A 14,263-nucleotide genomic window follows, 5' to 3' on the forward strand; every position below is an offset into this window, starting at 1 on the left:
TTCACTGAATTTGCCACCTTGGAGCTGTGGTACCAGCCTCCTTCTCCGTGCCTTTGGGTATCTTCCAAAATTCAGCCTCAAACTGTGGTGGTGCTCAACTGCTTCTTCCCACACTAACCTAGGTGATAGTCTAGATCCACCATCTAAACCTACCAAGAATATTTAAAGAGCGGCTTTCACACTCCCATTGCCACCTAGGCCCCACCCAGTGGGCCACTGATTTTCATTCCTTCAACCGATAAAAAACAAGCCTTTAAGGAGTCTGCCTCCACGGTTAGGGGAACCACGCTCGCCCCATTCATGGCAAACTTAAGTACCGCTGACTCAAATCACAAGAATGCATCCCAGTCTGTGGGCTCTGGGAGAATTTTTCACACTGATCCACAGAGGCTCCAGTTCCCCCACTGAGGGAAACTGTTTCGTGAGGGTTTGCCTTCAAGCCCCTGTCTCTAAGCCAGGCATCGGTCTGTCCAGAAGTTACATTCTCGGTTCAGGTGAAACCAAGAGAGCCCCTATTTGATCAAAGTCCTCTGAAGCTCGCCAGAAAGGGGTGCCCCAGGAAAGTCCCGGTTATCAAGTTGTTTCCCCACAACTCAGCCAGGATCAGGTTTCCTATAAGGACAGGCCTCCGTTTAAGAGGACAAGGTGCAAATCTGTGTCCTTCAAGTGCTCACACAGCCTTCTTTCCTGGGCTCTTTCATCTCATTCTGTCTTATCTATAGCTGCCAGGGACCATACAGTCTAGTTAATCTCCACTAAGACAGTTTATTACTGCTTTCCCACGACATATTTGATTACTTTTGATTTCGGATCCTCCATTATCTGGACAGGGACAGCAATAGAAAAATGCTGCTGACTTGAAATCATCACAAGTCAAAAACTATACACATTCACTTCTATTTGCACCTAAAATTTTACTGTAGGAAACACAAGGATTGAAACTGAAGTTGGTCATTAGAGAAGGGAGACAGTTTTGTGGCACATTTTTAATAGCAATTAATTTTCATAGAGAAAATGAGTTTGTTCCTAACGTATTTTCCAAACCTTCATCAATTCCTATCGCATTTCCCAGAAATGAGTAACTAATAAATTCATGCCCTGACAAAGTATGGCTGCATTAGCATATAAAAAGTGTTCTAAAGCACAAAAACAAAAGGTTTTAACTGATACAAAACTTAACAGCACATTAAAGAAAAGAGAGTCACACAGTTATCCATTCTCTTTCCCAGCTCCCAAGACAGAGTCATGCCAAGTACAACCCTTCTAACCCCGCAACCTACAATCTGGAATGAGCTGGGATCGAAATGTACCAGACGCCTCTAAATCATCCCTCCACGCCAGCCTCCCTCAGCTGACAGGCTGCATCTGACTGCCCCCGTCCGTGGGGCTATGCTGGGGGACAAGGGGTTGGACTTTTCTCGACTCTCAGACACTTCCACATTATGGAACATTCTGATCCAGAGACTTTCCAAGTTGCACCTTAAGGAACTGGCAAACTGACCATGAAACTACCAGCTGTCATCAGCAGAATGCTTAGCAATTCTGAAAACCAAAATGTGAATGATACTTCTATCTGGCAAAAGGGCGGGGGGACTTATCTTAGAGATCAGAAATTCACCAAATAATAATAATAATAATAATAATAATAATAATAATAATAATACAAGCAGGAAATGCTATGCAAACACCAAGAGTGGCACACTTTGTAAAAAATCAAGTATTCATAAATCATTCATTTAGTCATATAACTAAAAGACGTAGCAAATCAATTTTCTTTCAAATCAGCAAGGTATTTCATTTTAGATTACAGGACAATTACCAACAAAGTAGGAAACTATCTTCTAGATCAGGGATTTTCAAATCCAAAATGTGTGTATCAGAATCACTGGAAAGCTAGTAAAGAATATACAGATACAAGCTTGCTGAAGCAGGACAGAGCCTGGGACTCTGTATTTTTATTAAATTCCCAGGTGATTTGGATACACACACAGTTTGAGTACCACAAATTTTTGCTGTGCAATTAGAATCACTTGGGGATATTTTTAACAAATCCCAATGCCCAGGCCTAATACCAATTATATCAGAATCACTGAGTTTGGGACCCAGGCGGCAATATTTGTTAAAACTCCCCATGTGACTCCAATGTACAGCCAAATATCAGTGCTTCTTAAACTTGAGCACACATAGAAATTACCTCTGATCGTATTAAAATGCAGATCTAAGTCAGTAGAGTCTGAGATACCGCATTTCTAGCAAGCTCCCAGGTGATGGTCTGGGAATGTCACATTTTTGGTAGCAATGCAATAGATCTGTACTGTCCAATAGGTAGACACTAGCCATATGAGGCTATTTAAATTTTAATTTAAATTAAATTTAAAATTTAGCTCCTCGGTCACACAAGCTACATTGCAACTGCTCCTACATGTCACCAGTGGCTACCACAAAATACAGAACATTTCCAGCAACGTGGAGAGTTCTATTAGACACCAGTGCTCTGTCATTCAACTATTAAAGAGTACGTAAAACTTGTAAGAGGACCAGGTTCAAAGCAAGAGTATCAGTGATTTACTGTCAGCCTTATAAGGAGTTTACTCAGACTTTTAGGTGATAGTTGAGAACTGACCTAATGTGGTCGATTCTGGATATCACTGTCACCAACTTAGAGGAAGGACACAAAAGCATGTACAATGAGTATTACAATAATAGAAAATGAGCAGGGAAATACCTCCAAGATGAGAAGTAAGTCCACAATAATATACAACAAATCAGAAGCTAAAATATAAGAATAAAACAAATGAAATAGGTAGAAGTAGCAAGTAACAAACATACATGGGGGAGGCAGGAGTGGAGATGGATAAAATATATAAATAGAAGATGAGAAAGGACTAGGAATATAGCAAAAAAAGGACCAGAGGTTAGGACCCATGAGTTGTAAACAGCAATAACAAAAACTCTCGTTAAAAACATCATAAACACAGTGTAGGTCAGAACTCTATCTGGCTCAAGACTCCATTTTCCAACTCAAAGGAAGTTCAGATTAGAGTGGTAAAACAGCTAAATATAAAGATTATTAAAAGGATTAATATTACAGACAACCACAGTGAGGATGCTAACCTAACAAAATACCTCTAGTATATAAAAGGTAGCATACAAAGTGTCTGGTAAATGAACAAAAATTGAAGTTAATCTGCCTCAAGAAGATTTTAGGTTAGATTTAAGAAAAACTTCAGCACAAGAATAGGTTACCACAGGCAGACTTAAGGCCTAGATTAAGTTACCAAGATTATAGCTCTGTAAATAGGAATAGTCATCCTTGAGCAGAATGGCTCAGGAGTAGATGCAAACGCAAGATGAATGAATTGACATCAGGCTTCTTCTAGTACTGTCTTTCAAATTTCATCCTGTAAAACAGCTTCAGCTTAATACTACAAGGGAGAGGAAAACTCCCCTAGGTAGATACCGCAATGAACAGGTAAAAGACAGACAGGCTGTCTTGTTGATTAGCATCCTAGAAGGCCACTGCGCCTGTAGAGTGTGACAGGTTATCTAACTCCATTAAGCGCTGACAATTCTCTGGGTGCTGCTGTCTCGGATGTGTGGTCAAATCTAAAGTTGGTTATTTTAGAGAACGGTTTCCCCATCTTGGTAGTTTTGACATTTGGAGCTGGATCCTTTTTGTGGAGTACATTTAGTAGAATCCCTGGCCTCTACCCACTAGATAGACACCAGCAGGAGCTCGCCAAAAAATGCCTAGAAGACAAATGACTAGATAAGGTACCCTCATTAAAAGGTAAGGAAACAGACAAATCATTTTAAAATTTAAAAATTAAAAGGAAAAATACTTTAAGGAGTAATTCAGGGGAACAGTTACTAAAAACCTTTTGGAATGGAAATAAAACATTGGTATATGAATACTTTAATCTTTGGGAAAATTTTATAAGCAGAAAAGTCCTAAAACAATATTTTTAAGTTAAATATAATTTTTAGATATTACAGAAGCTAAAAACCTAACTTAACAGTGCAGCAGTCTCCCTGTGATTTTCATTTCACTCTGTACATTTCATTAAAGTGGCTTTCAATAACAAAGCATGGGATTCTCATTAAAGGATGCTGCCTTCAGTGCTAAAATCATTAACAAAGCAATGTACTGAGTCTGGTTCCAAAATGCTAATTTATTTCAGGTAAACACATACACATGTGTGGATACAATCTCTTAAGAGAAGTAAGCTAAATTCCTATCTGTAATTATATTATTCTCGAAAAGGTCTGACATCAGCAGTAAAAGCCTGGCTTTGCTGGCTTCGGTCAGCAGACACACAGACACACAGACACACACACACACAGACACACACACACACAGACACACACACACACACACACACGCTGACAAAAGTAATTTTGTCCACTAGGGGAAACTTAGCTTGGCATAGTGTTCCCTAAACAAATAGAAGCACAACAGTGGACAGAATAAGAAAGAGAGAGATGTACTTGTGTGTGTGTTGTGTATTAGGTGAAGGAGTGGGGGGGAAAGGGTAAGAAATCTTATAAAATTCCAAAGCTAAACTCAGCCTCTAAATCACCTTAATATTTGTATGAAGAAGAAGAAAAAACCTACCACATGTTCAAAGCATTTCTGTTCCCTATGCAAAATAAATAAAAAGGCAATATCTTATATCAGGTAGTCTAAAAAAACCAAATCCCCATATTTTTATATAAGGCATTAAAATTTATCTATCTTACAAATAGTTTATTTCTTTATAGGTTAGAGCTACTATGCTCTGTTCATAACAAATATTATTTGCACCTAGAATGAACTGCCTGCTAAGCATAAGACAAAAATACATTATTGGAAAGTCTAAGTAATTCTTTAAAAGTTTGTTAAATCAATGCTCAGTCATTAATTATCGAGTGGTTCTTGAAAAGTTTGTTAAATCAATGCTTAGTCATTAATTATCGAGTGGTTCTTGAAAAGAGGACAAATCAACTTTTCAGTTTTAATACACTCTTTTAATTATAAAACAATAAAGGGTCATTGTAGAAATTTTAGAAAATGCAAATAAGCTTAGAAAAAAAGAAAAAAATCACCTTTAACCCCACTATCCAGAAGTAAGTACTACCATGTATATATATATCCTTCTGTTTTTCTCTATGCATATAATTTTTATATTTTTAATCTATATAAGTGAAACCTCTTAACTACCTTTTGCACTTAAATCATGAACATATCTATTTAAATATACACATTTTATATACAAATATACATGTTTATACATATGTAAATTTTTTATTGAGGTATAACTCACATATAACATATTAGTTTCAGATGTACAACATAACGATTTGATATTTGTATATATTGCAAAATGATCCACACAATAAGTCTAGTCAACATAGTTAACTTTTTAATTTTTAAATAGCTGCACAGTATTTCATTGTATGCACTGCACTGTAATTTACTTAAACTTTAAACATACTTTAAAGCATTCCCACACTGTCTTCAAACGTTCAGTGTGAAAAACTTGTTTAAGGGGTCCTCTCTTCCTACCTGATGTTGCCACAAAAACTGCTCTGACACTTCCTCAGAAAAGCTTTACCTATAAAACGCCAAATATAGAACCTAGAAAAAAACTCAAAATCAATGCTGACCCAAGGATCCCCCTTAAACACTATCTTCCCACTTCCGATGGGTCTACATCTCCTCTAGGGGGCATTTGTACTTCACTCTCACAATCCCATTTCCTTTTTCTTCTCACACATGCAACTTCCCCATTCCTGAACATCCTGATTGTGTTATATATGGGGGAGAAACTTCCCTAACAATCCACAACCTCCAACTGGTATTTCAAAAACACACGGGGATTTACTTTGACAATCAAATTCCTGTTACTGCAAAAACTGTATCCAACTCTACTTCCAGAGCTAAAAGCAACGAGGCCTGTGGCAGCATCATGTTGAGGAAGACAATGCACATTTTCCCTCTCCCTCTAAGCATCGTATACATCACAAGCGTTAATGGCCTAATTACTATCTTCCCTATCCACATTTATCACAAGGCACCCTGCTCAGGAAGGCAAGAATGAGAGGTTATTGTTAAGACAGAATGAATAAGACAATGAGTGGATCTGTTCTTCCGACCTGACAATGTGACCCATGGCACTGTGGCCAGGGAGGAGCACAGGCTAGCCTCAAAGCAAACTGGTACAGCTACCCCTGTGTGCTGCGAAAAACCAACCTGGCTCAGAGGCCTTCCCTCCCAGACTCCTCTCCCTCAGGAGCACCAGCAGGGGGTAGATGAACTCAAGTTGCTGCCGAGGGGACATGCTTTCTCTGAGAACTGGAGCATTAGATCCAATTCCTGGCTGCCCCTTCCTCCCCCAGGTATCCCTAAGACTGGCGTGATAATTAGTTTCTTCTTTAACATATAAATTGAGCTTCTAAGGATGAGGTGCCACACTGAGAATGTCGTCTGTACCAAAAGTTTGGGAAGATGGCCACGTTGTACTCCGGGCACTGGTGAGGAGGGACTTCTGTGGAGGTGTTTATGGAAGGCAAAGGCATTTTGTTCGTTGGGTTGTCACATGCTTTCCCACAAAAGCTATTCAAAAGCATACTGTACTTTCTGGCAAAATCATGTCTCTCACAGTTGATGATAAAGGATTTTCTCATAGACCAGAACAAGAGCTAAAAGAAAAGGCTATAGAAGAAATCAGAATCCTTCTCTTGAGAGTTCAAAGTCTTTTTCTATGCATGAGCTTACAATAGGCTTCCAAAGAGGGGGAGTTTCAGGAAGTTACTGAGGTCATGAGAAGAGCAAATATTTCTTTGAAGCACTCTTATTTTTCATTTAAAATAAATAAAACAGAAACAAAACAAAAAGCACCCCAACTCAAAATATAACTCCAGAGAAAACCTTAGATTCCCCAAAGCCAGACTCACTCTGTTGCCACCATCTGGGGGATGGGTTCGTCTAGCAGTTCCAAGCTGTGCAGGATCCAATAGCAGAGCCATGGGCGGCTGGCATCCAGACACTGTGCAAGGGACGGGGAGAAAATACACCCCTTATTCAGAATCATTCCAAGACACTGCTGACAAGAAGACATCTGTCTCACTCCTGGCAGCCTGGCAAGGGGGAGGAGGGTACCCTATGAACAATCAGTGAATGAAGGACGCTTTGCTTTGTGGGCTTAGCCAGGAGCTGAAAGAACCATATGTGAGAAAAGGAAAATGGGACAAAGTTCACCTTGAACCCAAAGGGTCCTTCCCCAACAGCCACCTAAGAAAGGTTGAGCAGAGGATTTCTCACATGCTAGGAAGTGCTGCTATTTTCTCAGTATAGACCCAGAGGTACATAATCTCAGAAAGAGATTTCCTGGATTAACTCATTCACTGATTAAACAAATATTTAATAAGTATCTACTTTGTGCCAAGTACTGTATTAAATATTGGAGGTACAATAATGAATAAAATTCAGTCCCTATTCTTGAGTTGCTTGGGATATAGAATGTGTGTAGTTATCTGTAGAGGAAGAGGGCACCAGACAGGTACATAAGTAGAAATTACCTATGTTTTTCTGGAACAAGATGCAACATAACACATGTGTACCTATACCTTGATAAATGCTGTAACGGGCAGAAACACAGTCCTGAGGGAGCACATGGAGGCGCTGGGAAAGGCTTACAAAGGTGATATATGAACAGAACTTGATCCTAATTCAAGCCAGAAATATGTATTGAGCATTGAAGCCTGGGCAGTCAGGTAGTATTACTGCCCCTATTTTACAGATTAAAAGTACACAAATGCGGTCTAGAGAGAGAAACTTTTTCCAAGATTACAAAGACAGTAAATGCCAGAGATGAAACGAGAACCCAGGTTTCTGGACTCCCAAGCCAATGCTCTCTCCATTAGCCCAGGCTACCCTCTCCATAAATGTGCTATGGCTAGCCTGCCACCTGGGGGGCAGTCTGGGTGGTGACCGAAGACACCGCTATGAATTTGGCCTGCCTAGAGTTTGAGTCCCAGCTCCTTCTCTTGCTAGGTGCCTTTGAGCAAATTATTTCATCTTGCTGTGCCTGTTTCCTTATCTAGGAAAAATACTCACCTACCCCATGGAGTAAAAACTTACCTACCACATGGAGTAACTGTGAGGATTAATGAGATAATGCATGGTAAGCTTTTAGCACACTGTTCATTGAAATGTCAGCTGGTATGACATTAATTGCATCAGGGCTGACTGGATTCTAACCATCGAGGATTTGAGTCAAGGATTAAACACTTGGAGCCCAAGGACAAATCTAGCTATGGATGTATTCTGCTTGCTCCCTGTAGTGTTGTGTTTATTGGAATTGTGTTTAATTGGAATTGGTTGCAACATTTAAGCATTAGGAAATTCACGTAGAAATCTGGATTACTGACTTCATTTGGAAAAAACAGAGGAAGAGAGAGAGCCAGACAGAGCCAGACCTGGCAACCCTGGGTTTGCATTCCTGGATGGCAACAATGGGCAGGAACAGAGTAAAAACATGGGGCCTCTGGTCTGTCTCAGGCTTCCCCCAGCCCGATTCTCTTATTTGTGCTACGTACTTGGGTCTTAGGCATTTGAGCTGGTCAATCCTTGTAGTAAATAATCAAATATACAATCCAAAATAAAAAGCAAATTAAGAGAAGGGCTGCTCTTTGTAAAGTAGGGCAGGAAGTTCGGCACCCTCCGGTTCACATTCACCCTCTGCCTGCAACTCAGCCCCATTCCCAACACCCTCCCCTCCTCCACCACCACTGCGGCCACCCCAAGGTCTCTATGTGGAATCCTAGGGATCCGAGGAATACGATTTTTAAAGTGGGCATGTTTATAGTGGAAAGCTGCAGTAATACTCTCTGGGATTTATATACTGATCCTTTGGCCAGCATAGGAATTAGACAGCTTATAGGGCAAAGGGCTAGGAATGAACAGGTAGCCTTTCAGGGGTATCTAGAAGAAAGCATGTGAACCTCTCAGCTGTGATCTAATGGAGGAAGAAAACCCACCCCATCTAGGGTGCTCCATGAACTCTGAGGGAGGACAAGATAAGAAGAGATCCGGTTCTGCCCTTTCAGGGTGAGACTTCCAGCTCTAAGGAACCTGGCTCCTGTGTACCTGGTTCCTGCCAGAGCCACATGGTATAAAGAGTGAACCTGCGAGAGGTCAGGCTCATAAGTCTTTTACGTTCAAATAGGAAAAAAGGAGAACGATCCAGCTGCTAATTCGATAGAAAGAGCTCTTGAACAGTGTGTTACCTCATAGGCATCTGTCAGCTGTCGAAGGCCTCTTTTCAGGTAATGGAAGTGCTTCTCCCTCTGCAAAATGAGCCTGGAAAGAAAAAGAGCTTGTAAACCTATTCTAACAGCTTACACTTCCACCCACTACAAAATACATGCGCACGCAAATGTGTACACGCATGCTCACACATACTCTCAGCTGCCGCCATCCCTCCTGCCTCAGTCAAGGAATGCAACTTCTGTGGCTCCCTAGGGTGGCTAAATCAGAGAAAAGAGGCCAGCATCTGAACATCCCTAAAGTGTCTGAAAATATGCTGGCAAATGTTTTCAGTGAGATCCTCTTCTTCATGGCAGGTGACTTTGGGCTAAGTGAAAAGCCACAATGAACACGTACAGCCAGGCAGTGACAAACCACCCAGAAAGTTCTCCCACGGTCTGACTGTAAATAGATATCTGGTAGCTCCCTGTCCTGGAAGCAATTTAAATGTGAGCCGACTTAGTCAGCCTCTGTCATTCCAGTCATTTCTTCTGGGGTCCCTTCTCTGGCGTCCCTTGTACCCTGCCTCCTGCCCCTTAGCTATCTGTTATTCCCTCCCTGAAGTTCCACCTCCGACATGTGGACCCACAGCCCTGGCCAGAGGATCGTTTGTACTCTGCAGCTAGTTGCTCTCCTTGGCACCGATGTCAGCAATACTGGCTCTAAGACGGAAGGTGCCACCCATAGTCACCTGCACAGGCAGGCAAAGGACAGGGATGCCCTTTATGTTTGGTCTCGCAGCAGAGGCCTGTGTGATTACAGAAGGAAGAACAAAAACAGAGTGGCAAGACCTTCACTGTGCTCACTGATTTCAGAATAAAAGAACCATTCTCTTTTCTAGGTATTTAATCCAATAATTGTTTACTGAACTCCCACTATACTGTGCACAGAATAAGATCATTCATATAGTCTTTACCTCAAAAAGCCTTCCAATTCAGAACTGGAACTGAAATAAGGACACAGGTGGTAACAATATAAGAAAAAAATGGGTAGATTTCATAAAGCAAACAGATGAAATACTACCGAGGCTCTAAAGGGAGGGGGTACCTCACCTCATTGAGAAAGAAGGAAATGATCAGGAAAGGTTTTGGGGGGGGCCTGGTAGAGGGAGAAGATTTTTGTAGGTAGAGATGGCAAGGAGGGGACAAGACAGTGGTGAAAATGTTCTAAAATTATCTATGGTGACAGTTGTACAATTCTAAATATACAAAAAAAAAAAAAAAAACCCCACACTGAATTATACACTTTAAATAGGTGAATTGTATGATATATTAATTATCTCATTAAAGCTGTTACCAAAAAAAAGGAAAAAAATTTAAGGGAGTCATTGAAGTATTTTAGACACAGGAAAGACATGGGCAGATTCGCATTTTCTAGATCACACTAGCTGCAGCATACTCAATGGACTGGAGTGGGGATAAGACTAGTGGCCGGAAACCAAATCCACAATCTAAGAGTGTTAGTGGTGACTGTGAGGAAATAAAGACAGCAGAGCAGTTGGCCTGAGGGGACCCTGGGGTGAAGGCAGGTGATCCAGACAGAGGAGAGGTGAACATGCTTGAAAGCAAAGGGGAGACTCGGAAAATGCAAGAGCCCAGAGAAAATCCATCAAGGAAGGTCCCTGAAGAGGAAGGAGGAGGGCTGAAGGAGGAGGGTCAGGAGGGCAGGTGAGCCTGGCAGCAAGGAGGGATTCTACAGCCTCAGAGACAGAAGCAATGGGAGAGAGTGTGAAGTTAGACAAATACGGGACTTTGTGGTAGGGAAGAGAGAAACCAAGGAGACTCATGGAGGATGGCCTCAATTTTCTCAGGAATTAAGGGACGACCACAGGAGAGCTGTGGATTGGCCACTGTGGAGAATGTGTTAGGGAATCTACGTGAGATGATTAAAAAGATTAGAAAGCAGTAGTGAAGGCTTAAGCTAAGTAGTATAAACTTTTGGTGAGGCCATTCAATAGGCAGTGTTATATGATCTTTTTTCCAGGAAATCTTGCTGGGACCCTTCAGCAGAAATAGCGATGGGGATGCTATGGTAGGGACTGGTAAGATGGGAAGAGCAGAAAGGCAGAGGTGTTAGGGAACTGACCGAGATCAGGGAATTGCTGAAATAGCTCATGAGACATGCTGGCCCAGGCTGGGCAGGCTGGGTGTGGGCAGGATGGGTATGATGAACAGGAAGAACCAAATGGGTCCAAGAGACCATTAATGCAGGCAGGCAGAGATCCACTCGAGAAGTGAAGGGAGGCTGAGAAACCCAAGCCAGGTGAGGGCGAGCACAGAATTTGGAGGCAAAACTCCTGACTGATTCACAGTGGGGTTTTCTATAGGTCAATTCTTTTATGTCTAAAAGTCAAAGGAATTTGAATACACCAAGTACCAAGATGCTAAGACACAGAGAGGAGAGGGGAAAGCACTCTGTTCCAAAGGAGAACTCTAGCCACCTCGTTTGGAAATGTCAGGCAAGATATCGTTAAAGGCTCTTTGTAAATAAAACGTCGTGACCCTAAGTATAATGCTGGGGCAAGGAACCAGGTGAGAAGGGGGTGTGCTTAGTGGAATTATCCATTCAGCAGGCCTGCCTACCCCACTGCCTTGTAACTCTGTGAAGGGACCGCATGTCTGTCTCCAGCATCTGTGCCTGGCAGGCTGACATCTATTTGTCGAATGAACACAAGAAAGAACAAAAGATGGTAAGGACAGTTTCTGCCTGTTCTCCTTTTCAATATACAGGATGATAACTCTCCAAGTGGAGGTTAAAATGCAATCCAATAGAGATGCCATGGAAAGGGGTGACTGGACTCAAGAACATACGTGCTCTGGCTCAGAGGTTCGTTCTGTCAGTTTTCTCATGTGTTCACACACACATCACACTGCAGGAGACCCATCGGCCAGAGGTTGACCTTTGCTATGGGACTTGGCACTTCTGGAGAGCTGAATTAGGCAACTAAACAACTCTTCCCCCTATTGGAAATAAAAGGAAAGGAAAAGAAAAACCTAGAGAAGGAACCCTTTTCTTGTCTTCTCAGCACTCCTCCCACTTGACAAGGGGCTTTTTGGTCACTAGAAAATGAAAGGCCTCAGAGGCAAACGCTTTTCTACTTCTAGGGAATAAGAGACACTGGCTCACTCCTCAGGATTACTGAAATGACGAGAAACCACCTGAAGCCTCAGCTGCCCAGAAACATCTTGTTGAAAGATGCCTCAGTCACATTTTCTATAGCTCCAGGTTGTTCTCTAGGGACAGGACCTGACACAGCCCAAAGGGGCTCCCCAACAGCTCTCCCCGCATCTTGAATCTCACGGACAACCAGGCCCTAGGAGTCCTGCTGGGAGAGAGTTTCTTTCTCTGGTTTCATCTCAAGATCAACTTTAGCCACAGGCAGAGGAAGAGAAATGCTTTTCAGTGACCATTTCCACAAGAGAAAGTGTTCTCATTCAGTTTCATCCGCTTAATCATAAACACATAAACACAAACACACACACACACAAATATGCATGTTACTCTAAAATCCTAGAAAAGGTGTGAGTATTTATCTAAAGTCAAGGGCTACGATGCTAAGTGACTGAGTATTAACTTCTCCTTTGAGGTTATGATTCTTTTTCAATTGAAAGGACATATATAAAACCTCTTTTGGTCATCCAGAAACTGTATTGCCGTACTGTTATGGACTGAATTGTGTCCCCCAAAGGTCATGTGTTGAAGTCCTAACCTCTAGTGTGACTGCATTTGAAAGAGGGCCTTAAAAGAGGTATTTAAGATTAAAGGATGTCTGGTGACAAAAGAAGAGGAAGAGACACCAGGGATGCGTGCACAGGGAAAGGCCATGGGAGGACACAGTGAGAAGACGGCCGTCTGCAAGCCAAGGAGAGAGACCTCAGGAGAAACCAACCCTGCTGGCGCCTTGATCTTGGACCTCCAGCCTCCAGAGAAAATAAATTTCTGTTGTTTAAGTCACCCAGTTAGTGGTATTTGATTACAGCAGCCCTAGCAAACTAATACCCTTAGTTTTATACATCTCTCTGAGAATCTTTTCTGTGTAGGGAGTTTAAAAAAAAAAAAAAATAGCTAGAGCTCTTTCCTGTTCCTTCCTGAACAACTCGGCCCTAAAGCCATTCAATTAGGTGGGAGACAAGATGGGCTCTGCACATCTTGAGAGGGTGATGCAGGGAGGGTATCAGCGCTCGAATGGGTGAGGAGGACATCCATGTAGCTGTGCAGAGGAGGCTGGGAGATTGGGACACACAAAAGGAATGATCAAATAAGTAAACATATTAAGGATATTGGCAGTCCGGTTCCACTGTTGGAGAAGGAACTCAGAAACACGTGTACTGGGCAGCAATGTAAATCGTATTCACTCTGAGGGAGCCCACTGGGCTTCGGGACTCTTCACGATGTGCCTCTCCGAGCTACTTCTCTCCGAGCTCACTCGCTGAGCTTCAGCCACCCTGCCTTCTTGCACTCTGCTCTTTTCAGTCTCAGGGCTTAAGCTCTTGCTTTCCCTCTGCCTGGCCCCCTCCCACCACCTCCTAAACTGGAAAACTCCTACTCACCCTCCAGGTCTCAGTTCAAGAATCACTTTCTCTGAGAAGCTTTCTGCTATAGACTGAGTGTTCGCATTGTTTCTCCAAAACCTGTATGTTGAAATCCCAATCCCTGGTGTGATGGTACTTGGAGGTGGGGCCTCTGGGAGGTGTTTAAGACCAGAGGGTAGAGCTCTCATGAAGGGATGAGTGCCCTTTATAAAAGAGACCCCAGGGAGCTCCCTCAACTCTTCCACCACGTGAGGACACAAGGAGAAGATGCCATCTGTGAACAGGAACTGGGCCTGCACCAGACACCGAACCCACTGGTGCCTTGGTCTTTCTTGCATTTCCCAGCCTCCAGTACTGTAAGAAATAAACATCTGTTGTTTAAGCCACCCAGTCTATGGTAACTTGTTATAGTAACCGGAATGGATTAAGACACTTTCCCTGA

The 14,263-nt window shown here is 42.3% G+C and overlaps 1 protein-coding gene across 3 annotated transcripts in view; it reads right to left on the bottom strand.

Annotated features, from left to right (window-relative positions):
• Window positions 1–14,263, bottom strand: part of LOC105308396 (protein farnesyltransferase subunit beta) — a 58,128-nt gene that overhangs the window by 26,904 nt on the left and 16,961 nt on the right. For all 3 annotated transcript variants that reach the window (XM_011384354.2, XM_023526996.1, XM_011384358.2), the window contains exons 3-4: window positions 9,271–9,343; window positions 6,937–7,028 (exon numbers count right to left, since the gene is read on the bottom strand). In XM_011384354.2, coding sequence (XP_011382656.1) covers window positions 6,937–7,028; window positions 9,271–9,343 — 165 coding nt within the window. The remainder of the gene's footprint in view (window positions 1–6,936; window positions 7,029–9,270; window positions 9,344–14,263) is intronic.

Source organism: Pteropus vampyrus, unplaced genomic scaffold, assembly GCF_000151845.1.
Source record: "Pteropus vampyrus isolate Shadow unplaced genomic scaffold, Pvam_2.0 Scaffold15, whole genome shotgun sequence".
Classification (NCBI taxonomy): domain Eukaryota; kingdom Metazoa; phylum Chordata; class Mammalia; order Chiroptera; family Pteropodidae; genus Pteropus; species Pteropus vampyrus.